This window comes from Candoia aspera, chromosome 4, assembly GCF_035149785.1.
Source record: "Candoia aspera isolate rCanAsp1 chromosome 4, rCanAsp1.hap2, whole genome shotgun sequence".
Taxonomy (NCBI): Eukaryota; Metazoa; Chordata; class Lepidosauria; order Squamata; family Boidae; genus Candoia; species Candoia aspera.
In genome coordinates, this window is record NC_086156.1 from 100268323 (window position 1) to 100294565 (window position 26243).

Here is a 26243-nt window from a genome sequence, read left to right on the forward strand (position 1 = left end):
ACACATGAGGGGGGATGGTGGCCAGAGGCTTAATATTGATTCTTGGTGTTTTGGCAGCTTCACCCAGAAACGGTTGAACAGCTCATCACAATGCTTCTGAGATGCCTGCTCATTTCTAATTCATCCCACCACATTAAAAAGGATCGTTCAGCTTTGTTGATTAAACTTAAATTGGATTCACAAACATTTGTCACTGAATAAACAGGTAACAGTTCAGGGCCTCACTTTGCAAAGGTACCATGGGAAAGGTCATTAGATTAAAAAAAAAAAGTCTATAGCAGAGTTCCAGGTTGTGTAATCAACTTCCATTCTTCCTTGCAGAATAATTGTATCTGTCTCTAAAGCTTCCTGCTGCTTCTGTGTTAACCTCCAATCTCTCTTTTTCCCCCCACTTCAAAGATACTTCAAAACCGTGGCTGATGCCCATATTGGGGTCTTGCCAGATGTCCCCAAGTCCTGGGTAGACCTATATTGGGAGGTTTATTGTATAGCTGTCCTTGTAGTCTTCCTAGAGGTGTGTACCCAGGAGATGGAGTCATGCGCCCATGGGCCATGTAAAAAGGCATTCTTGGTTCTTCTGGGACATGGCCAGACCCTCGGTGTTTCATCAGCTCCTTTGCTGGTGTACCTTGATAGCCCCACTTCTGTGAAAAAAGTGAAAAAAACAAACCAACCAACATTATCAGCCTTAACCAAAATGTTTAGGTGTATGTCTATAGGCTTCTCTTTGGGTTTTTGCAACAACTACCCCATGATTGACTAAATCATGCTGAAGTGACATAGTTGCCTGGGTCTGCAAACCACACTAAATCATAAACTGCATCCACAGAGCAAATAAACCAAACATATTGTAGTTTAGTGAGTGATTTGAACCCAGCCCATAATTAGGCAACCATCCAAGTTGTTATTGTCAAGAGAAGCCTGGCCAGTGAAAAGTAGCAAGGATGCTCCTGTGTTCTTCCCCATAAGTCACTTTTGGTGAGATGGGCGGCCATACAAATTTAATAAACAAACAAATAAATATCATCATTAAAAACGTAATTATCAACCATTAAATTCTAATGGATCTCTAATGATTACTCTAATAGATTACTAATAATACATTAGATTATTCTAATACATTCTCAGCAGCCCACTGATTCTGGGTACATCCTGGGCATTGTCGTCAAACATGTGGGTAATAGCTGAGAGAAGGGCTCCTGAGCATGTGCAAAGTATATTTATCTTAGCAACTTGCTTTTACAGATCTGCTGGGGTTACAAGGCTGGGTTACAGGGCTGGATCAGCCCGAGGGAACAGGGATCCTGTCTTCCCCCTCGTGGCTCATCATGGCTGCATTTGTGGCAGAAAGGGATAGGAAAGCCACACTTGTTGAATGCTGCCTACCACCAACCTCCAAGATGCAGGGGGAGGTGGCAACTCTAAATTTTGTCACTTTGTGGTTTTCCTGGTTTGGCCTGGGTGTAGCCTTGATCAATATTGACCAAAGGTGCTATGCTGCCTGTCACTATTGGCTCAAGGTGGGGGCTATAGAAAGGAAATATCGTTCAGATATCTTTTCTTTCCTTTTGGCAGTCACTTCTCAGAACTGAGTGCTCAGAGGAGTTGCTGGGGCAATTGCTCACCGTCACTAACTCAGGCACTCAGTAGTTGACTGTAGATTGGGCCCATATTGTGGTAGTTATAGGTAGTCCTTGCTGAACAACCATTGGTTTAGTGATGGTTCAGACTTATGGTGGTGCTGGAGAAACTGACGATCGGTCCTCACACTTATGACCGTTGCAGCGTCCCCATGGTCATGTGATCAAGATTTGGGCACTTGCCAACTGGTTTGCATTTATGACCATCACAGTGTCCTGTGGTCACATGATCGCCATTTTTGACTTTCCCAGACGGCTTCTGGCAAGCAAAGTCAATGGGGAACCTCATGATTCATTTAACATGCAGTTTGCTTAACACCCACAGCAATTTGCTTAACAACCGCCACAAAAAAGGTCATAAAATGGGGTTGGATTTGCTTAATGACTGCTTCACTTACCAAACTTCTACTTCCAATTTTGGTCGTTAAGCGAGGACTACCTGTACTAAGGCATAACGCCCACACACTGTTTCCATATGCTCACTAATTATGGGGCATATTCCACAAATTCCTGCACAGCTTCCATCCCTTTCAATGGTCTGCTTCACACAGTACGCTAAGCCATTGTTTGCCATAGTTAGCTGTAATGGCTTGGTTCACACAATACCCTAAGGCGAAACCAAAGACGCCATATTACTGTAAGACAATATGTGAGCCCAGCTAGTGGGATTTGTATAGGACAGTGTTTCTCAACCTTGGCAACTTTAAGATGTGGCTGGGGAATTCTGGGAGTTGAAGTCCACCTGTCTTAAAGTTGCCAAGGCTGAAAAACACAGGGGACAACATCCCCCTAACTCTGGGCATCCTTCAAATATGTGGACTTCAATTCCCAGAATTCTCTCTATGGCCATGCTGGTTGAGGAACTATGGAAAATTAAATCCCCATTTCTGGATTTTGCCTAGCTCAAGGAAAACGGGTATATAATAAACCAACCCTATTTTCTACACTTAACATCCCCCAAATCTGCCTACGAGGCAACTACACTGCCCCTCAGATTATGACAACCAGGACAGAAGGAGAAGGATATAGAAGGCAATGTTAGTGATGACCTACGGAACTAAAGTGTAGAGTGGGCTAACCATTATTATTAACACAACTTTACTATATGTTGGTCAGCTTTTCAAGGCACTGCTTGTCTAAAACACTTATCCCTGCTGTATCCTGGGATTATAGCTGGGTTAGAAGTTGGAAAAAGCTCTTTCTCCAATTTTGTCTCCCCACGTAGCCTAGATCAGAGCTGTGGAGTCCGTGGTGCTCTCTGAGCCTTGTTGTTTTCTTGCAGACGTTTCCTTGCCCGACTAGGCAACATCTTCAGTGCGAAGAGGGAGTGGGCCTTGCTTTCAGTTTATATACTGTGGCTTGCCCTGCTTGTGTTGGTGGGGGTGTTGTTCTCTCCTTGGGAGTTCTTTGATTGAGCTGTTGTTTGCTGCTTGGTTGATTGCCTGAGTTAATAGTTCCTTGATTAAGGTGTATTGTGCTGTTTGATTGTTCATCTGGTGTTAATCCTAGTATTGATTTTTGCATATCTGGGTGTTGATGGCTGGCAAGGAGTGTACTGGTCTTTTGGCTTTTCTATAGGAGAGAATAACACCCCCACCAACACAAGCAGGGCAAGCCACGGTATATAAACTGAGAGCAAGGCCCACTCCCTCTTCGCACTGAAGATGTTGCCCAGTCTGACAATGAAATGTTTGCAAGAAAACAGCAAGGCTCAGAGAGCACCAAGGACTCCACAGTTCAACCCTGAGCTATAATTATTCACTTTGATTGCTAGATCAGAGCACTTCAAAGTTTTTCAGGCTGTAGAACCTATTAAAAAATAATCCCAAAACCCCAATCAAGAGGCAAAGCTCTAGTAATACAAAATTGGCTGCATTCAATCCCTCCCTTCCTCCCTCCATCCCTTCCTTTCCCCATCAAGTCCTTCTGGAACCCAATCCTGGCCTAGATAAACTAGTCATTGCCTGAGTACCACCCCTGCTATAGAGGGATAATATTCAGTTACAACAACATATATACTGCAGGTATACAATTTTGAATACATGAACATGATCCATTGATGCTAAATATTTATCCTCATCTGAGCCCTATGTTTACAGGAAAGATGCCAGAATTCTGTGTTTCTAAAATCAGAAAATACCTAATCACTCGCCAGTTTGAAATAATGAACTTAGCTTGATTAGGACGTAGGAGCATAAATTTGGGGGAGGGGGAAGTAGATAGGTAGTTTTGTGGGAAAGGCAGCTTGTAGGGGTTGGTCTAGTTGCATGAAAATATCTCATGTTGGCCGGGTTCACACAACATACTTGGCTAAAATGTGCTTGGCTCAGTTACTGTCTGCACCCTGCCAATTCTGTAAATGATGGTTAAGGAGATCATGGCTTAACATATGGTGCAAACTCAGCCACGGAGAAATCAGTATTGCTACTGCCTACTTTCTGTGTGTTTTAAGGTAATAACACTATTTAAAATTCACCAATCATGTTAGGCACCTTTAATTCATGTAATTAAAACAGGGAAATGTTAGTCCTTGTATTTATGGAAGGTTTGGGAGGGAAGTGGAGAGTGATGATTTGGTTCTCACAACAATCAGAACCCCTGACAACACAATCCCCAAATTTGCTTTTGTCATCAGCTGGAATGTCTCAAGAAGTCCTGAATGTTGGTGCCGACCACAGATGGAATTTACAAACAGCAAAGCTTTTCCTCCTATATGCATCCAGAATTAATGGGGAAAGCAAAACCAGAAAATATAATTACTGCTCTTTTCAGGGTCTTCCATTTGACCTTCTGAACAAACCAGGATTAGACAGCACTGAATTTTGGTTCCTATGGAAACCTAAATTACATGAGATATTTGGATTCCCTGGGGAGTTGAGAGTTTAAGCTGCAAAGGAAAGGGGAATACACTGAAAACCAAATGTGTTTTATGGAAAGAAGAGTGGGGGGAGGGAGGCATAAACCACATTTCTCTCTGGAAACTGATTCATGTACCCACTTTATGAACAATATGGCAACTTCACGACCACATTTGCCAAGTAACTTGAAGAATGCGGGTAGTGGTTGCGGGGGCAGGATGTGTCTTAACTCTTCCATCGAAACATTCCCCTTGTTATCCCCCCCACCCCCTTTCTCCATATTTTGGGTCTTAGAGCAGAGCTGGTGAAAGAAAAGGTTGGTGGGGCTGCCCAGGAGAACTGACCCTCCCCTAATCTGTTTGGAAAGATGGTCCTCTACTCCAATATTAGCATTACACAGCAAATGTGGATTTAGAGGAGCATTTAGTGGCTGCTCGTATACCTGGCACCCTCTTACTGTTAGGCGTCCCCCGCTGCAAAGACTAGTTTGGAAATCTGAAGCCACCCGAGGAAAAAGCAAACATAAAATGCATGTGAGATGCTCCTGGTACCAAAGAACAGGACAAATGGTTAATAGGATCTTGGTTCTCTTGAGGAAATGCCCCTGCTGTCTTCAGTCTATTTAAAATTGAGTCTATCCCCTGTGTCAGGTGGGTAGGATATCTATTTGTAGGCAGGACAGCCCCATATTTCAAGTATCAACTTTGCGGAGGCCATTCTGGGTGGATTTCCTTTACTCTGTGTTTGTGAAGAGCGGTGTTTCTCAACCTTGGCAACTTTGAGATGTGTAGACCAACTCCCAGAATTCATGGCTGGATGGGGAAATCTGGGGGTTGAAGTCCACACATCTTCAAGCTGCCGAAGAAACATTGGCATAGAGAGACTAGCCAGCAAGGGGTATATTTGGGGGAAGGGGAGAGGAATCTGTCCAGCTGATACAGTGATACAGCCACCTGAACCATCTCGGGCAGTGGGAGGGCAAACCATAATCTGTTCTGGAATGCAAATGGCATTGCCCCTTCATTCATGCCCTAGGATTTAGAAAGGAAGAATCTAGTGTGGGTATATCCTTAGCGGGGTGGAAACTTGTCTGTAGGAGCCGAGGAAAATGGCTATTGTCTGGATGTCACTAGATTACAGAAGACTAATTGGGGGCAACCGGAAATAATAAAAGGGGACTGGATCATGGGTAGTGTCTACTTTCTATAGCAGCCTCCCCCAGCCTGATAGTTTTCCAGGCATGTGTTTTTGGGACAGTCACTCTCTTAATTCATAACCACTATGACTCTCGGCATGCTGGCTTGGATCTGGGAGTTGTGTCTTTTCCTGGAGAAGACCCTCGGTCCTAAATGGAGATTGACCAGCAGTTGTTATTCAGTGATCCAGGAAAAATACTCTGCACATGCTTTGAGACACGCCTAGCTTCAGGGATTCTAGGGCCCATCTGGCATTTTATAACTGCAGCAAAGCTAATCCCTGACACCAAAACTGAGGCAACTGGAAACTGGTGGTGTTTTTTAATTGCTTCATTTTTAATCTGCCCTGTAAAATGTAGACAAGCAACACAGAGAGTCCTCACTGCAGCTGCTTGAAATAAGACGGTTTTTTTCCAGTGAGCTACTGTAGATATCTGAACCTGCTTTTCGTCTCACCCCACTGGCTTGTAAAAAGAGGTAAGAAGTGAGACAGTGGCTGTATTCACTTATTTAATTAAGGTATGATTTCCCTAACCATGGTTAATGGAATAAATCAGACAGTGTAAGATATTTCCTGTCTCCTGGGTTTCCACAACATGGTAACCAAACCAAATTGCCTATTGGCCCCATTTCCACTTCTCAATCTCCACCAAAGTGGTTGGAAGACAAGCCATGATCATTTTCACTTCCGCTGATTCAAAAACACTGAGCAAGGAGCAAAAATCAGGTCCAGCTCCAAGCTGGCCTAGCAGCAGCAGCAGCACCACCACCACCCATGGCTCAACCTCCATTTCACGCCAGAGGGAAAGAATAAAAACCTAAGCAGGTGGACACTTTGCACTCTGAAAAGAAGAAACTGGATCGTATCCATTTCACCCCTGCTGGCTTCACTTATACTACTCAGGGGGAGATGCCAAGCTGTCAACCCACCATTCTCTTTACATAATCCTTAAGCCTAACTGGGGCTTATGCTATCCAAATTTCCGGCTTGGAACAACACACTGAACTGGCTACAGTTTAAACCAGTGTTTCTCAAACATGGCAACTTTAAGACATGTGGACTTCAACTCCCAGAATTCCCCAGCCAGCATGCTGGCTAGGGAATTCTGGGAGTTGAAGTCCACATGTCTTAAAGTCATCAAGTTTGAGAAACACTGGTTTAAACTAACTACAGGCTTGGTTCACAGAGCACACTAGGTTGGATGCAGTTGCCCTCTTTGCAGATTAGAGTATTCGGTGAACATATTTGTAGGCTTGGAAAAAATCAGCAATACTTACTTTAGCTTCTTCAGCAGAGTCTATCCCATTTCGTCCCCAGCCAGTTGCACTGGACCCAGACAGCTGGCTCAAACAGCTGAGGTCCCATAATGACTTACTAGGGCGGGCACCGGTCGTTTTGGCAACGGAGAGTCGGCTTCGTTGGACATTCCTGAAGATATCACTAAGAGCACTGGGCCCATCAGAGGGTCTCCGTTGGCCCCCTCCAGAATGGTCCACACCCCGCCATGCTGCAAGTTGGTTTCGGAGAGATACTTTGGGAGGGGAGGGGGGCAGCATGGGATCTTCAGCAGTAGCTGGTGAAGCTAATACTAGTTCCCACTCGCCTGCCCGGCTCTTGGCCACAGGTTGAGGGGCCACTGAGCGCCGCTCTGCAATTCGATTGGACAGCTGCACCCCATCCAAGACGCTGATATATGGGGTCACATCTGGCCCATTGGTGCTTGGTAGCTGTGCCATGGGAGCAAGCTGGGGGCGAGGGGGCGTCTCCAGGGCTGGCAGGGGGCAGGAAGCAGCATACAAAGTGCGGAATTCCTGGTCAAATGCTTCAGTCACTTCTCCTGTAAGGCGAGTGACCAGGTGGCGGTTCAAGCGAGCATCGGTCCATGTGAAGCTGTTGGAAAAAAAGGGAATTTTGACCATGGATCCTAGTCACTTAAGTTGCTGAACTTTCTCTTGGAAATACAATAGCAGCTTAACTTTATCATGAAAGCTACTCAGTCATTGCCTTGAATGTGAAGCTCATTCTGGAAGATGGGTGTCTGCATGGATGGTCAAAAAAGTCAAGATGGCAGCCATGATGGTGCAATCAAAGTCCCTTCTCCTCCTCATCTGTACTGCACATAAAAATCGGCAGATCTTTGATTGTATCATCGATTGAAGCCTTTTTGTTTATCTCTATATCCCTTGCCTTTCATCTCTCCTCTCAGGGCAAGTATCCTCCAGGTGGATTACAATTTCCACCATCCACAGCCAACATGATTAGTGGGTGCTGCTGGGACTTGAAGGAGGAGGATTTTTAAACAGCACCTTCCTATTACTAAGTATTTTAAACTGGGAGTAAGCAACCTGGAGATCTTCCAGATGTTTCAGATGATAAATTCCTTGCCACTGACTGGGTCTGTTGGGTTATCTATTTGTTTATAATTTAGCTTTATAAACTCAGAACAGACTCTAGGTGGTGTACAAACAAACAATACAATGCTTAAAAAACCAAGCAGGTGAATATCCTAGAGCTAAACGAACAAGCCTTGAGACAGAAAAGGCATCCTTCCTTGGTCCTGTTGCTTAGGAGAAGGGACACAAAGCGTGGCTGCTCTGTCAGACCTTACAGGACAGGCAGACATGATGGGAGATGGACAGTCCCTCAGTAGCCATTCCCTATGCCATGAACGGCTTTATAGCTGACTAGACAACCCGTGACCTGTTGGGTCATCGTTGCAGAGATATTTCCTTATTATTCCTCAACACCTTCAACAATGGCAGAGCTTCTAACATACTGGAAAAGTTCTTAAAAATTCAGGGAGAGATGTATCTGCCTTGAAAGTAGCCCATGTTGAACTGTATAGCACAGTCAAACATCAGGAGTTGACCACAGGAAATACTTTATGATAATTTTAATGTCATAAAATGGTTTATAAAACTTGCCAAATTTCTATTCCACAGGGGTCATGGATCCTGGATTTTGAACGCAATCTGTACATTAGCCAATATGAGGTACTTTGGTTCAAAAACCGTTGCCCTATGAAGCACCGTTTTGCCCAGTTAAAGGTTACAAAGTATCAAACAGACACAAGAGTTTTAGTAGTATATAGATAACTAGCATCTTGCGTTGCATTCCTTGGGAATTAGTGCAGCTCACGTGACAGAGGTGTTACAGACTTATGAGTAACACAGCAGTTACTCATAACTGCTGAGATTGCTGCATTCGAGACCAACTGTAGCTTCCAGGAAACCTTCAAGTATAGCCCCATGAGGAACACATTGCAATAGACCATATGTGAAGTGACCAAGGCATGAAGGACTGTGAGAAGAGATTCCCAGTCCAGGAAGGGGCACAGTTGGCACACCAGATGAATCTGTGTAAAGGCCCCCTTGACCACAGCGGCTTTGTGTTCATGGAGCAAGGGCTGTGAGTTCAGGAGGACCCCAAAGTCCTCCCAGCTCTGAAGTGGGAGTGCCATCCCATTCAGAACCAATGATGGAAAATCACCAGAAGAGCCATGTACCCACAGCCGCTCGGCCTTGTCAGGGTTCAGTTTGGGCTCTTACACGTGCTTGGTTGGACTCACTCTTCATCCTTCTCCAACAGGATTTCTTGTGTTGTTTCATCACCTTAAGTTTCTCAGAAAAGCAAGGAGCCACATGTGATCAATGAACAGGAAGAAGACTCATAGGAGCAATCTACTCCAAGACCCTTGTCACACACCTATTTTGGGCAAAGATCAAGCCCTTAGTCAAATGTCCACCAGACCCAGAAGAAAAAAATGAAACTCTCTCTGAAACCCATCTGGAGTCATTAATCACCTAGGATGGACCAACCGAATAGGGTCTCCCTCCCTAAGACCTGTATCCTTAGCCAGTACTCTAGATTAGTTTTGCTCGATCAAAATCACTGCTGTCCAAAGAGATAGTAGATAAATATAGAGATGGAAAAAGCGTGTACGAAAAAAAATATGATTAAGAGGGCATGACAGGAAATTTATCAAATTATGCATGGTACCTCATGAGCAGATTTTTTTTCTCTCTCGTCACATTAGAACACTCAGTGGAATGACTAAGCAGTACATTTAAGACACGATAAAAAAATTGTCTGCATACAAGACTTAGTTCATTTGTAGGATATATACCATCATTTGTAGCAATGCCATACTAGTTTCAGTTAAGAACTTGTGGTTTATGGATTTTTGCCTGAAAGGGCTGTGAGCTCACCTCAGTCTTAGTACTGAAAACAAATTCCTAGGTTCAAAATGCACTCAGCCCTTTGCATCTGGCTCAGGTCAGCCACTCACTGAATTCCAGTAAAATAGAAACGTAGATCTGACAGGTTAAAGTTAGCATGATCCTACCCCAGATGGCTTTTAAATACAATCTTACAAATTAAGGACAGTTAAATGAAGCCTCCATGGTCTGAGGCAGTACACCTGTCCTTCGACATGGTCTTCCCTCTGCAGTACACCAGACCCAACACTAACATGGTTTAGGTATCTTTTAAAAACTCACTTTTTAAAGACAGCTTTCTCCAGCCATTAACTCTCCTTAGCATTTTTTGATGGAGCACTTTTCAGGTTGATTTTTAAATCTAAGATTTGACAGATTTATAAACCACTTCAGGATTCTTTGCAATAAGCAACAGTATAAAAATACTTTTAATAAATAAACTATAAATAAATAAACCTTTCAACCCCAGTTGCTTGGAGACAACAGTTTGAAAGGGCTACTGTACTGCCATGCTGGGAAATGTTCACAAAGCATCTGATCTGCCACTGTGGGAAACAGGATCTGGCAAAGCTCGTCTTGCATTCTCTGAGAGGGGTAGTTCAAGCAAACATCCTGGATATATACCTATCGTTTTACTGTTAATCTGTTTACAGTTAAGGTTCTCTACTTAAGCTTAAATGTATTGTGTGAATGCATCCATTAAGTTACTCAGAAAAAGGATGCATTCATCCATTTCATCCATCCATTTGCCTGTAACCACAAACTGAACTATAAACTATCCCGACAGGCTGACTTCATCCGACCGGCTAAATGATGAAAATAATTAACCCAGGATAACAGCAGCCAAATTTAGCACACTGTGCAAAATACAACTTTAAATCTTTAACTGGCCTAGTTAACCAAGTTTAGTATACAACGGTTACTGATGCATTTCCCAATCTTCTGTTTATTTTTAGCAGAAAGTAGTTGGGACTGCTGCATAGTAGGGCAGGTGTTAAGTCAGATTCAGTTCATAGAATCGGATGGATTTTAGACTTAGAGACCATCTAGTCCCACCCTCTGCACAAAACAAAGTCCACAAGGCAAGATGCTTCTGTAGCCATATTAGCTGATGGCCAAACCATAAAGCTTACTACGTTCTTCCAGCAGACGAGCACCTACTCCCTCAGGCGGTGATGCTGTCAACCAACTCACCATTAAAAGAATTTCTCCCAGTGTTCAGCCCAAATCTATTGCCTGATCTCTGTTTGTTGCTTACAACCTATGGCCTTAATTATTTGGGATCAATGGCTATTAGCCTTGATGGCAGTGGGGCTGCCTTTGAAGGCCATCTGCTGGGAGATGAGGGTTTCCTTGTGCAGTTGGTTGGCCATTGGAAAAAGAGACTGCTGGATTAGATGGGCCAGGGGTCCAATCCAGTAAGGCACTGCTTGTGTTCTTACGTTCCTAATCCTGATCTCTAGAGTGACAGAAAATGCACATTGGCATTACTCCTAGGTACCTGACTGATCCAGTGATCCAGTGCCAGATGAACAAATAACCAGGAGTTTCCTTGGTGAAATCAGGAGCAGCCATCTTGGCTGATATCACAACCATAGTTTCAGCTGATAGCAGTTTTTTTTTCCAAAAACATTTTAGGAAAAGTGGGGGAGGACAAAATTCACACATATATTGGCCAGACTGAGAAAGAGGCACTGGGGAGGAAAGAGTGGAGGGCCTGTTTTATTCTAAAATGAACTAAAAACAAAACAGAGCTACCACAACTGGAAAATCTTCACTTTATGGGGTTGTTTTAGCCTTTTGCCTCTGCCAGAGACTCAGGGCTAATTTCTTCTACATTTAGATTACACAGGAACTATAGATGAGTCACTCAGCAATTAATTTTGCATATTTTAGGGTGGTTGCTCTCCGTCTTCTCAGAAACAAATGGGCTACTAGGTTTGGATGACATCCAGGGGTGTCTTCAGAGAGGGTTAAAAAAAATGAAGATGGCAGCCACAGCCATACAATCAAAGCCCCGTCCTTTTTGATCCCATAGTTGTGGCACCATCTTGACTTTTCTGACCCTCTCTGCAGACACTTCTGATGGCATCCTAGGTCTTTGACCTGGTTAGTGTGATGTGAATGTGGCTACTTGTTTCATTTTCTGGGGTAGTCCTTCAGATACTTGAAAACAGCCATCATGTTCCCTACGGATGTTTAATCTTCAGTTCTCCAGGCTAAACATAACCTATTCTGAGAGCTTCATTTCTGTTCATTGAGAATTTCTTTTGACAGAGATACATTTTGTTAGAGGAAATGTCCTTTTAAAGGAAATTTCTCAAGATTAATAAACAGATAGCAATCCTGTTTTGCCAGTTTTTGGATAGCTCTCCCACGTGTTCATGTCTAAGCCCTATTGCTATAATGTTCTCCCTTTAGCCAAGGTCTAACAAGAAATAAAAAGCCCTTGGCATCTCTTGCTTGCAGTTTAAAAGCCACCGTAATATTTTATTAACATTGTGGAAACCTTAATCATGCAGGGAAAAGCTTTACCACCACAAAGCCCTACACTACAGAGCAAAGATTTAGTGAGAAATTCTTGTTTTAAACAATAACTGGAAATAGTAATGGAGCTATATGTGCAAATATAAAATAAGATTTACTTCAGAGGAAGCAACAATACATACAGAGATTTCCAAGTAAAAGCATAGCTAATTGCATGTTCATCTACTTGAGCTGAATTTTGTATTTTAGAACAAGTATGAAAGAGTACGGCTTTGACTTCCTGATTAGATCTTGTTAGAACTCAGATATTTCCACACACACATCACTTTAAAGCTGTCTTGTGCTCCCTGCAAAGGACCTCATTGGTGTTGTCTCCACCATATTATACAATGCTCACTCTGGCTGGCCAAGGGAAGGGCTTATGAGATGGCCCCCTTCCCCATCCTCGTTCTTAACTTTGCCACATCCATTTCATCACCAGTGAATAAAGAAACCAAAAGGCCAATGAGTGGGGTATGTGGCAGGGCCACCCCTCTGCTCAAGTCAGGGAGAATGACAGCAGGGTGCTAGGAAAAGGGATGAAGTGCAGGTCCCCAGCGGTGGGAAATTGACCACTCCTTAGCTCCAGAAGAGATACTGCAAAGCTCTGCAGTGTACCTGCTGGAGAAGGACCTGAGCTGAAAGTTAACTGGCTCCACTACAGAAATGTTGCCACATCAGAAGGAGATTCATGGCTTTCCAAACCAGTCAAAGTTGGCTGATTTGCACAGTCAAGGAGATTGGGGAAGTAATCTTGGGGGAGCTTGTTGAGGTCTTATTGTTTCAACTCTGTGAGACCAACTATAGAACCATGTGTTTGATATTATATGAGTCTATACATGGGTGAATTCTGTTTGCCTCCCACCCTTTAGGAGGCTGAGGTGGTGACATTTGTGTCTGTTTCTGTGGGCAACTCTGATAATAGCTAAAATGCCAACCTCAGTTAATGGACTGTCATGACTAAATAATTTTACAATTCTTAAAAAAAAAAAAGCCAAACAAACCTTTTCCCTGAATTAGATCACATGGAACACACTCTGAATTTATTGGGGAAGTAGGAGATCCCTTTTCCACATGGTCCCGTATTCAGTCCTTGAAGATCAGGCAATCAGTGATGGAAAGATAGGAAGTTGCTGCCACTCAGAATAAATAATTGGAGGACCAGGTGAAGAACAATTGATTTAAGGCAAACTTCCTATTCCACAGCTGCCTATTATTTATATCTAAAGCAATTTGTATTAGGTACAACTCCCACTCCTCCGAATTCCAAACCTGACGTTTCTAAGATGGAACTTTTTCCTTTTACCAAAATGCATACAACTTAACCTGAACCACATCCAAGTCAGGCTCCGTGTGAAAAAGTTCAAACCATTATTCTGAATCGGAAGAGGAGTAAATGCACAAGCTGATTGACAGCAAGAGAGATTCATGGCCCAAATTTGAGGAAGCAGAGCATTGGGATTATTGCAAGCTGGTATGTATGATTCACTGTCATCAAAAAGCAACGAGGAGAAATTGTGCCTGAGACAGCAGAGTGGCAGTGATCCACACAGCAATCTGCTGCAGCCACCACAGGGAACAAAATGTGATGTCTTAATGGACTCAGAGGACCTAGCTGTAAACATGGGATCTACATATACTGGATGAATTGTATTGTTAGCCAGAGAACTCCTGGGTTTTCTTTGAGTGTCCTGAATATGCCATTTGCATCGGTACAGCAAACCTATCTACAAACATAAATGCTCCAGTGTTGGACAGTCCATCAAGAAGGGCTCCAGTGTTGGAGGCCTATCACTATATATAATATTTCAATACACACACATATAGACAATAGAATCAAAACTGGACCCTTTGTACAGTGGATTGGCCATTGGTTAGAGGTCAAGTTAGGAGAGAAGGGCAAGAAACTTCTGAATGTAGATCCACAGCTGTTCCTTTCTCCTCCTCCTCCTCCTTGGTCACAATACTCTCTGGGACCATAGCATTGCAACCTAGAAGTATAACTGTAAGAAAGCTGTGACATAAATGTAATTATCATTCACCCAGTGCCAAGATGTAGCCATTTTTCACATCACAGACCCAAAGATTTAACATTCCCAAAATATCCCAATTATTTTATTGTTTGAAACTTTTTAAATCAGAGGAACCCCAGCAGGAGGCTGATGAGGGCAAACTGCAGGATGAGGGAGGGGGCTCTCAGGGACTGAGTCGCGTTGCACAAGTTCCCCTTACAGCAGTTGGTGACCAAGCTGTAGGTGATCCCCATGTAGGAAATGGGCTGCTCTTTGCCACAGTTGATGGAGCGGGTACACCCCTTGTTCTGAATCTCTGAAACACCCAAGGCAACCCCTTCACCCACAAAGCAGTCTTCGTCTTCAGCGCAGCTCATCCTGAGGCCAGGACAAATCGTTGAGGAAGTGATTTCACAGAAGACACAATCCTTGGAGAAGGTGGAAGGCAACAAGCAAACCAAAAGGCATACAAGGCTCACTTGCACAGGATACTTCATCACGAGTCAGAGGAGATGGTGCTTCTGCAGTCCAGACTCTTAAGTGATAAAAGAGTGGTACAGACAGGTACCAGCTATCTGCCACCTGATTTATTTTTGTAATGTTGGTGTCCTCACCAGCTTTCTAAGGGTTGCGCGGCTTCAGAGACTTCAGAAATGGATCAACTTTTCTAGCTCTTAACCAAAATGTCCAAAGGAAAAATGTTCGGTCGATGGTCTTAGTTTTGTTTTGTTTTTTACAACTTTTCTTCATAGGCTCTTAACAGGAGACTACAGTAACTCATGTCTTCTCAGCTTGGTTTCCTAATACCACGAAACCCAGTTCCTTATATATGGGAGATATGACACTATTTCCCAGTATATAATAGCATCAAAGATATTTGGCTTTAGAAGTAAACCAGAACGTCTTGATCTGCACTTCCCAAAGAGTAGTGTTTAGTTTTGGTTTTTGTTTCTTAGGAGAAAACTAGAATTTTGGACTTCCTGGTTCCAGAAATTCAGATTAGTTTCCACTTCAGTCTTTACAACTGGCTAGCCTCCAGTAGTGATATATAAAACCCAGCAGATACAGAAGAAAATTTCTGGCTGATCTACAGGAACTCCGCAGACCGTTAACGTCAACTGGGCTTTCTTGAGGTTGGCTTCTTTTATAAAGCTACAAAACTGGATCCCAACTCTTGGCTCTGCACTCTTCTCACTATTGTATATGTATTACATAGTCAGTCTTCAGCCTTACTACTCTAACCCACTCAAAGGATAGAATGTCTGGCAAGAGCCTCATAGAATCTGATGACTGCTTAAGCCATGACATCACAATTGGTGCCCAAAGCTATTTGGAGATCCAGGTATAAGACCACCCTGGTGATGTCATAGAGATGTCAAATTAAGTGATATCATATAAGGAAGGAGCAGTACAAAGTATACTAGCGCTTTCATATGCAAAAGATTGAATGAAATCTTATGGAGGGAGGAGGAGGAAAAGGAGAGGGAACAGAATTCAGATAATTTCTTGGAGACAGTAGTGTTTGTTATCTCAAGAAGAATAAGATGGAAAGGAAACTGGGAAGTGAAGCAGAGCTTCCTGAAACTGAAGGAATGTGTGCACACTGACTACAGGATTACTTGAACTAAACGTGTAATGGATCGCAATAGGTCACGATCCATTTAGCACAGAGTTCTCTCCAATTCTGCTACCCATACTCACTCATCAACGATCTGATCTTGGTTTCTGCTGCTGACAACTGAAAAGTAAACCAGGAAAGGCCTCACCAGTTGCATCAAAACCAAAGTTAAACTTTCTTGCTCCAGGACTTGTATGAATCCCTAATGAGGGAAGCATACAATTAAAAGAGCATTGCTTAGGGTCACCTATGGGTTCTCATCACCACCATTTTTTGGCATACCCAGAGGCACCTAAAGTGTGTAAGGCAGGCTGAAATGGAAGGGAGGCAGCATTTCCCATACCGTGCTGTCAAAAGCATTGCTTCCTGTATCTCTTGCCCATTACGCATCTCATTAGAGGCACAGAGATTCTGCCTTTTTGGAAAGTGACAATATATCTGTCACTCAACTTGGCAGTCTTAACTGTGAGTAGTTATGGAGAACAGACAGATCAGTAGCAGCGCTCACAGCATGGAAACAGAATGAGAGACAATCACTCCTGTGGGTATGTGTGTGTGCACACACAACATTTCATACCTACTTCAGGATTTTGAAGGCCCCAGGACAAGTCATGCTCAGTGGGAGAGGCCAAATGTAAAATCAAATCAAAGCACCCCCTTGGGTAGACTCTGACCCTTCTGGGTGGTTCTTGTGTAGAGAAAGAATGCTGGAACTCTGGAAGAAGAGGGAGCTTGAGGGAACTTGCCAATTTTTGAACATATTGTTATTTATTACAAGTCATTTTTCCACTAGCAAGCGTCCACACTAGTGTTTTTCAACCTTGGTAGTTTTAATTATGGGAGTTGAAGTACACACATCTTAAAGTTGCCAAGGTTGAAAAACACTGATCTATATAGTCCCTCAACTGTTGTGCCAAAGTAATGGTCATGAGGCTTTTTATAACTTCAATGACAGCTGGGGGATATTATGGAGATTCTTTAAGTCACTAGGGGGAAATGGCCATTGGTGAACCCATGATAATCATGTTATGTCAGATCTGAAATTTCATGAGTTACATTGATGAGAAGTGGTTCCCTTTCTTCTGTACCTTCTTTAATCTCTTTTGAAAGCTCAGTGCTAGTGGCTGTTACTCCCTACAGCAGTGTTTCTCAACCATGGCAACTTGAAGATGTGTGGACTTCAACTCCCAGAATTCCCCAAGTCCACACATCTTCAGGTTGCCAAGGTTGAGAAACACTGCCCTACAAACTGACGGGTGAAGAAAGTCTGTTTGAAATCTTCATTCAAGCATCCTGAGGCTGTTTAGTATCCACTTATTTTCCTCCATAACTAATATTTGATTATGTAAATAATATTTTTTATTGAAGTTTAAAAATACAAAGATAAAAAATTAATACAAATGAAGAAAAATATAAAAAATAAAAAGTGCAGAGAAAAAAAGGGGAGGAAGGGAAAAAGTATAAAGAAAAAAGATATATAAAGAAATGACTTCCCTCTTCATCAAGACAAGTACAAACAATATCATTAACTTATCACTTTCTCTAACATTTCAGTCAAAAGTCTCTTCATCCCATATTCATCTTTTATCTATTAGCAAATAATAAAGCCTCATCATTCAATCTTAATCAGCAAAAGTCCATTACAAATTACCAGAAATAATATATTTTAACCTCCAACGAGTAAATCATTCATATTCCTTTCATTTACTCCATAACTTATCATTTTTTCTAAAAATACAACAAAAAAATCTTCTTCCCATATCTTATCTCTTATCTATAAACAAATCTTTAAAACCTCATTCAAACCCAATCAAGAAAAATTTCATTAAGGGCTACCAGAAACAACATATTGAAAATCTTAATCCCTTCCAATAATATCCCACAGATTAATTTCTTAATTTGATTACATATCATGAAGTTCCACAACCCTCTCAGAGGTCATCTACTAGCTTCTATCCATGGCACAAAGATGCCCTGGTATTGCCCTGGTGTCTTCCCCAGAACTCAGCTGAGGGACCTTAAAGTCACCTTAGCTCTTCCAGTTTTAAAGTAATGCTTTTCCTCTTCTCTTCTTAATTTTTACCATGGTCAAGATTTAGGATATTTCATCAATGATGTGGTTGCTGACACAGTTGGAGCTGGGATCTGCTCAACTCCCATTGGCCACTTGTGGCTGCTGTGGGCACACTTTCTCCTCTCTAGTCACTGGGTATTGCCTAGTATGGGTTTTTGGCTTGGGCTGAAAGAGAGACTGGGCACCTGACTTCTGTAGAAGCAGCTGCCCATTAATATCTGACTGATGCTTTCTGAACTCGTTCTGCATACGAAGATAAGGACAGCAGCACTTTGTTTGTCTCATTTCTGAAGCAGAATGGGGCTCAGTCATTGAGTAGTGCAATTTATGCCGACCTACTTTTCTGATGGTGCAAGGACTAGGGGACAACATGTTAGCCATCTGGCTGGTCCAGTTCCTTACATGTTTCCTGGCCCATTATTGGACACTCTGTTGAACCAAGATAGAGTTCTATGGTGCTCTCAAAGTACATTGTACAGTTAGCTCCTTGTCTCTAAAGTGCTTACTATTTAAAATTCATAGTGGGAAGCAATAACATACAGAAAGGATATATAAGAGTACCAATACAAGAGGGATGTGGGCAAATCCAATTATATATGTTTAAAAAACTAAGTTTCCACTGAGAATGGGAAATTGTGCCCTTTTGTTTGAGCCAACACTTTAAAGGAAGGCTGGTGAACCTCTATACCTTCAGATGTGGCTGGATTCCAACTCCCATCAGCCCCATGAATCTAACATCAGGAGAGTCTCAGTCTCTTTACCCCTACTCTAAAAAACCTTGGTGCACCATTCTGACATTATCTATCTCCAAACACAGTGCCATCTGAACAGTCCCTTCACTGGGCTGATCCTGGGAGTTAGGATGAAGAGAATAAAGCCAAAGACTGAGCAGAAGAGATGAAGATTGAAGAGGGAGGCTAGCTATGTCTTCAGCTAATAATATGTGTTCTGCCCCAAATGTCTTCTGTTATTTTCCATATCAGGTGCTTTTAATTTATCCTCCCATACCATGAAGAGCATCAATTTCCCCTTCAGTTTCATGGCCATAACCATCCTCATCACAGCCATCCAAATCCTAACATCGTCTGATGCTTAACCAAGCCTGGAAGCAATTTGATCCAAGGAGGTCCCAGAGTTATCTGCATGGGCCAACCATCCCAGGAATCCTTCTTTGGAAAATGTAACCACTCAGCTTCAACACCCCATGAGAGCATCTGAAAACTTTTGCACTATCGTTTCTTTCTATCATACATCATTCCTAATCATTCCCTACAACCAGCCTGTGTTTTGAGCTGAAAAGATCTTCATTTGCATTTCTACTGTCCTGTGAGTTAATCCCCTTCAACTTGTCCTTGCTATGAAACAGTAAACTTAGTGTGGACTTTGAGAAACTTTGGAAAGTTACCAAATTAAGCTGCCTGTTAATTGAGAGTCACATACATTCCCATGAGAGCAGAATATTACGCAGAACTTGACGAGTGATGGAGAAAAGCTTCACTTGCTGATTTCAAATACTCTTAAGGGCATAGGACTGTTCCTGATCAAAAGCTGATATCCCTAGAGAGGCAGTTTGCAGACTTTGCAGCCATAAACTATTCCTGTATTTGCCACCTTCTGGATGCAGGCCCCACAACACTCTCATTTATTGCACAGAAAAGCAAGGAAGAGCTCTTACCTATAGCTGCCAGTGATTGCCACTTCTCCATCAACCAAGAGAAACTTCTCCTTCAAGGTTCCTGTGATCTGTTTTTGGGATCTGCTTTGGAAGGTACAACCACAGAGGGTTCTGACTCTCAGGTTCTAAACATGGGAAAGATAACATAAAGGCCTGTTATCTATTTTTCCTCCTTGCACTATGTCTCTGCAAAGAGGCCACTCGGTTGCAATTTATAATAACGCACTTGGGTCACTAGTTGCTTCCATTTATCTAGAATAGTGTTTCCCAACCATGTCAGTTTCCAGGCATGGGGACCCGCAGAATTCCACAGCCAGCATGGCCATTGATGAGAATTCTAACCAGTGATCTAGAATCACTGATCTAGAAAAAGCTTCACTGATCAAATGTTAGTCAGCTCATCTAGAAGACAGCATCTTTTGGAAAGCTGCTCTAGAAGAAAAACTTGCTGATTGATTATCAAAACATTGGACAAGGGGCACAATTAAAGATTTTGAGGACATTTTGGTATCCAAAGTCACATTTCAGTGGATCTCAGATTAGTTCAGTGTCACCATAAAAAATACTGGTAGACGTAGTCAAAAGGAGAGCATTTTAGCTCATTATCCTAGGATAGTTTTGCCTGAAAAAAACTGTATCTTTTAAAAAAATTTCTACTATATTTTCTATAGGCTGGGATACAACAACAAAGTATCCCAATGGCATACACACAAATTTACAATAAAAATATAGGAATTGTATTTATTTTATTCTATCTGCATGCCCACCTTTCTTTCAAGGAACTCAAGGCTTTATTCATTTATTTGGCTTATATGCCACTCCATTCCCAAAAACTCTTACTGGCTTTCAACTAGTAAGACAACGTAAGTTATTCCTTCTGATGTGAGATCTTAGTAAGCCCTTCATACTAGATCTCACTGGGCAGGCAGTTTCAACAGTCTAGGCCAGTGTTTCTCAACCTCAGCAACTTTAAGATGTGTGGACTTCAACTCCCAGAATTCCCCAGCCGGCATGGCTGGCTGGGGAATTCTGGGAGTTGAAGTCCACACATCTTAAAAGTTGCTGAGATTGAAAAACACTGGCCTAGGTGCTATCCAGGCCTTTCATCCTTTTATTAGCACTATCACTTGGCAAGGTAGATTTCACGAAGTTTACCTAGTAAATTTTGTAGCCATGTCAGGATTCGGAATCTGAGTTTCCCCCAATACTCTTGGATATTCTTAACCACTGCTTGATATATTATCTAACCAACATTGAAAAACAAATACAATTAACAAGCTTTGCAAATCCTATGTGAAAAGATGTGCTTTGCATTTAAAATTAAAGGCAGTTACAACAATGATGATGGTGGTGGTGATGATGATGACGATGAAAATTCCATTTGCATTCCCCCCCCTTTTTTTTGGCTACAGGGCACTCAATGTTTCAACCTACTTGCTCAGTAAAGCTAATTCCAAAGACTCCATTGACAAAATCTTCCTCCTATGTTCAGCAAATGCCAACATTAATACCTGTGTATTGGGGGAAGGGGCATTTCAAAGCAAAGCAAGTAGTAATTAAGTGAATTCAGCCTGTGGGGAGATGCTGCTCTCTAAGGGTGGGTGCTGTTCAGAAACTAAAGGATTCCCCTATTCACCTCTGTGTGACGGACATTAAGGCAAGTTTTCTCGGCCATGGAAAGGAAGGAGGGAAGATTCTGCTGGTTTAGCACAAGGTAGACCGGTACCCGCCGCCTGATTGCTGCATCATACAGGTCTAAGAGAATATCGGGATCTGTGAAAACATCCATGACTATAGCAATCACCTAAAAAAGAAACAGTTTGCTTGTGAGACAGGCAAAAGGTTTGGAATCTTGCTTTCAAAATTAAATCTACCTAAAACAACAGTAAAGTGAGTCGAGTTGGGATATTCACAGAGGAAGTTTTAAAAAAGCCAATGAAGTGGCTTTAAACATCTTGGCTTGTTTTTGACACCCCCCTCCCCCACCAACACCCATGGTGCACACACTTTACTTGATTTATATCCATCATGGGGGCTCAGACACTTTTTGGGTTTTTTTGCTTTGGTTTCAACTCAAGAGAATATTCTTTTTCTAATTGACCTTCCTGGATAGGGAAGGTGGAGAAGATTTTATATATCTTGTGGGCAAGTGCAGGGAGATGAAGTATGTATATTATAGTTGTAATCTTTTACTAGCCAGATTCATCTGTTAAATATAGTTTTAATGAATCAAAAAGGCACCCCAAGTTAACAGGCCAGTACGTTAAAAGATGCTAATATTTATACGTTTCAAAATTGGAATTGGCAAACATGATGTTATAAAAGTACTTCCCTATCATTCTTATGATATGATAGGTTACTCTTCTACCTGATGTCTGCTCTACTAGAATGGCACCATCTTCAAACAAAGACATATTTTCTGCCTCTAAACTATTATTTTACTGATATAATGACTTACAATGCATATAGAAATTACAATGCATTGCATCTTTGGTAGGGAAGACAATTTGATAAAGATGTTTGTGTGGCGTTAATAATATGGGAATGTCTTAGTTTGGGGAATACACCATTTTCTGCAGAATAGCTGTCTTAAAACTCTCCACATATTTTCTTGCTTTTTTTTTTTTCATATCCAGGAGGGAAATGCCCAATGCCACCTTTCCCCCATACCTTGCTGGCTTGTTGGATACATCTGCGTACCAGTTCCTTGATATGTGGTGCTCCTTCTCCTGGTGGGTGAGTATAGACCTCTGCTCGGGTAATCCCCTTCCAAACCCCCTTGTCTGGCCACCCTAGGTCCAGATCTGGAGGTGGATCATCTGAACGCTGAGGCCAGTAGCTGAGACTTGATCCCTTCGTTCCAAAGCTGTAAGTTCCTGCTCCGCCTGAAGGGGGAGCCTGCAAATCATCTGCAGTTGCTGCTGCTTTTAATTCCTGCAATTCACCGTCTGACAGAAAGGGACGCAGCTTTTCATGGGAAAGGCATTGACTGAAGGCTTCCTGGCCTTTGGCAAGTAGAGCTTCCAGGGCCAACCGCTGACGTTCACAGTAATAAAATTCAGGGTTTGACTCAGTCACCTTAACATACGGCTCTTCACTCTCCAGGCAGCGGATCTGGGAACCAGCCATGGCCTTTAAGAGCAGAACAGGCAATTCTAAAGTTTTTGCAGGATACCCCTACTGCTGGGGCGAGTCACTGTCCTTTCTTTCTGCCAGCATTTGCAACGCTGCAGAGGAACTCTTCCTTGTCCAGCCTTACAACCTTAGAACATTAACGCAAACATTTCCTTTGCCATAAACCCTTGCTCCCAATATTTTCCTAAACTCGCAAGAGAGAAATGCATTCCCCAAGTGCTTGTTAGTATTGCTTTGCTTTAGTAACAATGATCCTTGCTTTATCATATATTATTGCTCTATCCTTTAATCCTCCACCTTGACTCAAAGGATGTTAGATGGCCAACCAAGAAGAAAAGAACTTACAGACGAGGCTGGTCAGCTACTAGCAGCAAGGCGACCAGTCAGATGGCATTAGTAAACTATGCTGTTGTTTCCATCTTAACAAGCTTCAGTGGGAAGAAAAAGTAGAAGGAACAAAATGGGAAAACGTAGGTTATAGATTATAGAGGACATTGTTTGCGTCTCTCTGTCCCATCCCACAAAGTTTTACGAATGAAGCAAAGCACCTGAAAAGGACTATTGTGGTACAAGTTCCTGAAATGAGTACGATTAATTACAAATACATCACCCTAACTAGGGTAAATGCTCATTCCAGCCACTTAGAGCAGCTAGAGCATCCTATAAACCTCTTTCTTTTGGTTTGAATAAGCTGTGTTTGACTAGCCTCCCTGTTCAGAGCACTGGCCACCTTAGGGCCTATCCTCTAAATCAAGATGGCAGCCTATTTTTCTCCATCAGGATCCAACAGAGTATACTCCTTTAATCCCAAATCTCAGTTCCATTACTAGGGCAGAGAGAATTAACAACCTAAAACCCTTATTCTAATCATAACCTAAAGCCGATGTTTTAATCTGACCTATAAAAGTGTCTGGGTACGTTCCTGACAATCACTGCCTAATATGGTGGAGGCAAGTGTCCTAAAATGTAAAATAAATACTGTGATAAAGACAAGTCAGCTTAGGAGAAGGGGAACACAAAACTGCAATATCTTCTTAGGTTTTAATTTAGATGTGCAATTTAGCTGTGGCACTTCTAAAAATTTCCGTGAAACTCACAGAGTTCTCTGTTATCCCTTCTGTTTGCAACTTCTCTTCCTTCCCAATGATAACTAGGATGGAAGAATTCACTTGCAACCTGGAATTGGCTACACAAATCTCCCGTCAAGCTACTGATCTCTTTCTACAGAGCTACACTGTGAAGGTTTCACATGAGATGACGACATTGGAAGAGCGGGTTGAGCCAGGTGTAGAAAGAAGAGAAGAATGCTTGGATTCTGGATGAGCAAACATATAGGGCAGAGGCCTAGACTGAGACTAGCAACATGGGAATAAGAAAACGTAGAATCTGGGGATGGGAAAAAGGATCTAGAGGGTCAAGGGAAGGACTTCTGAGAGCAGAAATTCACCAGGCTTTCACAGTGGGTTTGTAAAACAGGTCAGGGACCATCAGAGTATTATCTTGCTTTGCCTGGATGTACATGGAGGAACATCACGAGAACTCTTCGCTAACTTTTTCTAACCAGATCTTCTATTCTGTTCCCTCCCCACCCTTGGTATCTGACAACAGTCTGTGTTCGTGCGTATGTAAAAGAACCTTCATATGTCTCCATGAAGCCCCAACATTCTTCCTAATAGGTTGTCCTGAGAATAAGTCCTTGTTTTCTCATTTCGGATGACTTTTCCACACTTGCAGTAAATGGCTGTTCATGAATACAAACACATCAAAAAAACACTTTTTTTTTTTTACTAATTTTCTTCTGGGCCCAAACGTTGGTTGTGAAAAGGCATCTTCTTTTGGGCTAGGTAAGAGTCAGAAATTACCTGTGGCCAATCAACAAATAAAATAATCTACGCTCATTAACTGCTGGGATATTTGTTATATTATGCAGTGAATAAACAGTTGAGAAATGTATTTGGATCTTTTGTATTTTCTTTCCTGAAGTGAATAAACAGTGTTAAGTTCTTAGCTAAAGCAAACTTTCTTGAGTTATGCAAAATTCTGATACTCCCACAGTTTTCATCCAATGAAAACCACCTGGAGCAAATCTTCTGAGAAGGGCCAATAAATGACAGACATAAAAGTCCCACTTTTTAGTCAGTCAGCAAAACAGTCTTCTAATTTCAGATTATGAGAATTTGCAATACATTTGCCTTGACGGGTTAATCTGCATTCCACAATCTTTCCTTCTTTTAGCCTGTCAACAACATGGGATTCGTCCTTCTTTTCCAATCAGATTTCACAACTGTAACATCTGGATTCTCATGCAACAAATAGATAACAGTGTCTTCTTCAACTCGCTGTTAATTCTCTTGCCATTCAGATGTTAAGACAGTTTCAGGAAAGCTAGTTCGATGCTCTCTCCCATTATTATATAATCCCAGTCTAATGGTTGGGGGAGATAGTACATTTCTTCATTTTTTATAGGAGTAGAGATAAAAATCTCAAAAAGCAGACAAGTTTGTGGAGGATAGCCTCGCGCAACTGCAAATACATTTGCTTGAAAAAGCATCCGTTCTTCTGGTCACAGCTCCTACAGTGTTCAGGAAGAGAAAATGGTTCAATAGGATTTTTCCATTTTGGTTTATTTTTCAGGGGAGGGCAAGAAATAGTACTTTACAAGAGGGATGGACCAACTGTGGCAGCCCAGATATTGCTAGACTACAATTCTCATAATCCGTCTCCTCTGCCCATGCTGGCTAGAGATGATGGGAAGTGATATTCAGTATCTGAAAAGCCAAATGTTACAAGCTATTTTACAAGGTTGTGATTATCGTGAGAAACAGTAATTTTTATTTCTCCAACTGCATCAAGTCAGGTATGGGTAAGATTATGATCTAGTTTGTTTGTTCTTCACTCTCCGTTTATTATGGCTGCAAATTTGAAGGCTTTGCAAAACTAAGGGAGAAAAGGTTAGACGTCACAGCCCGAGTTTCCCATAGAAGGACAGGAACATCCTGTGGCAGTGTTTCTCAACCTTGGCAACTTTAAGATGTGTGGACTTCAACTTCCAGAATTCCCCAGCCAGCATTCTGGGAGTTGAAGTCCACCCATCTTAACATTGCCAAGGTTGAGAAACACTGCACTATAGAATCAGGAAATGTTTTGTTTATAAGTCTACCTCCTCCCCCATTCCACTCATGCTTTTCCAGGGATACTCTTACACCCCACCTCTTTTAAAGACGATCTGTGCCTTTAAAAGGGGAACAATGGAGAAAACGTACTCTTTCTCCCAAGAATGCTTTCCTCCTC

At 42.2% G+C, this 26243-nt stretch overlaps 3 protein-coding genes across 3 annotated transcripts in view; 1 reads left to right on the forward strand and 2 right to left on the reverse strand.

Moving 5' to 3' along the window:
• TFPT (TCF3 fusion partner) overlaps positions 1 to 26243 on the forward strand; it is a 160443-nt gene that overhangs the window by 54925 nt on the left and 79275 nt on the right. The gene's annotated exons all lie outside the window — the stretch shown is intronic.
• On the reverse strand, positions 286 to 23534 carry FAM83E (family with sequence similarity 83 member E). Its single transcript, XM_063303048.1, has 5 exons — positions 22488 to 23534; positions 21454 to 21621; positions 19818 to 19942; positions 6973 to 7585; positions 286 to 644 (listed from the first exon to the last, which is right to left on the reverse strand). The coding sequence occupies exons 1-5, from the start codon at positions 22944 to 22946 to the stop codon at positions 405 to 407; spliced, it is 1605 nt and encodes a 534-aa protein (XP_063159118.1). The 5' UTR covers positions 22947 to 23534; the 3' UTR covers positions 286 to 404.
• On the reverse strand, positions 14576 to 14947 carry SPACA4 (sperm acrosome associated 4). The gene has a single exon (XM_063301861.1). The coding sequence runs from the start codon at positions 14945 to 14947 to the stop codon at positions 14576 to 14578; it is 372 nt and encodes a 123-aa protein (XP_063157931.1).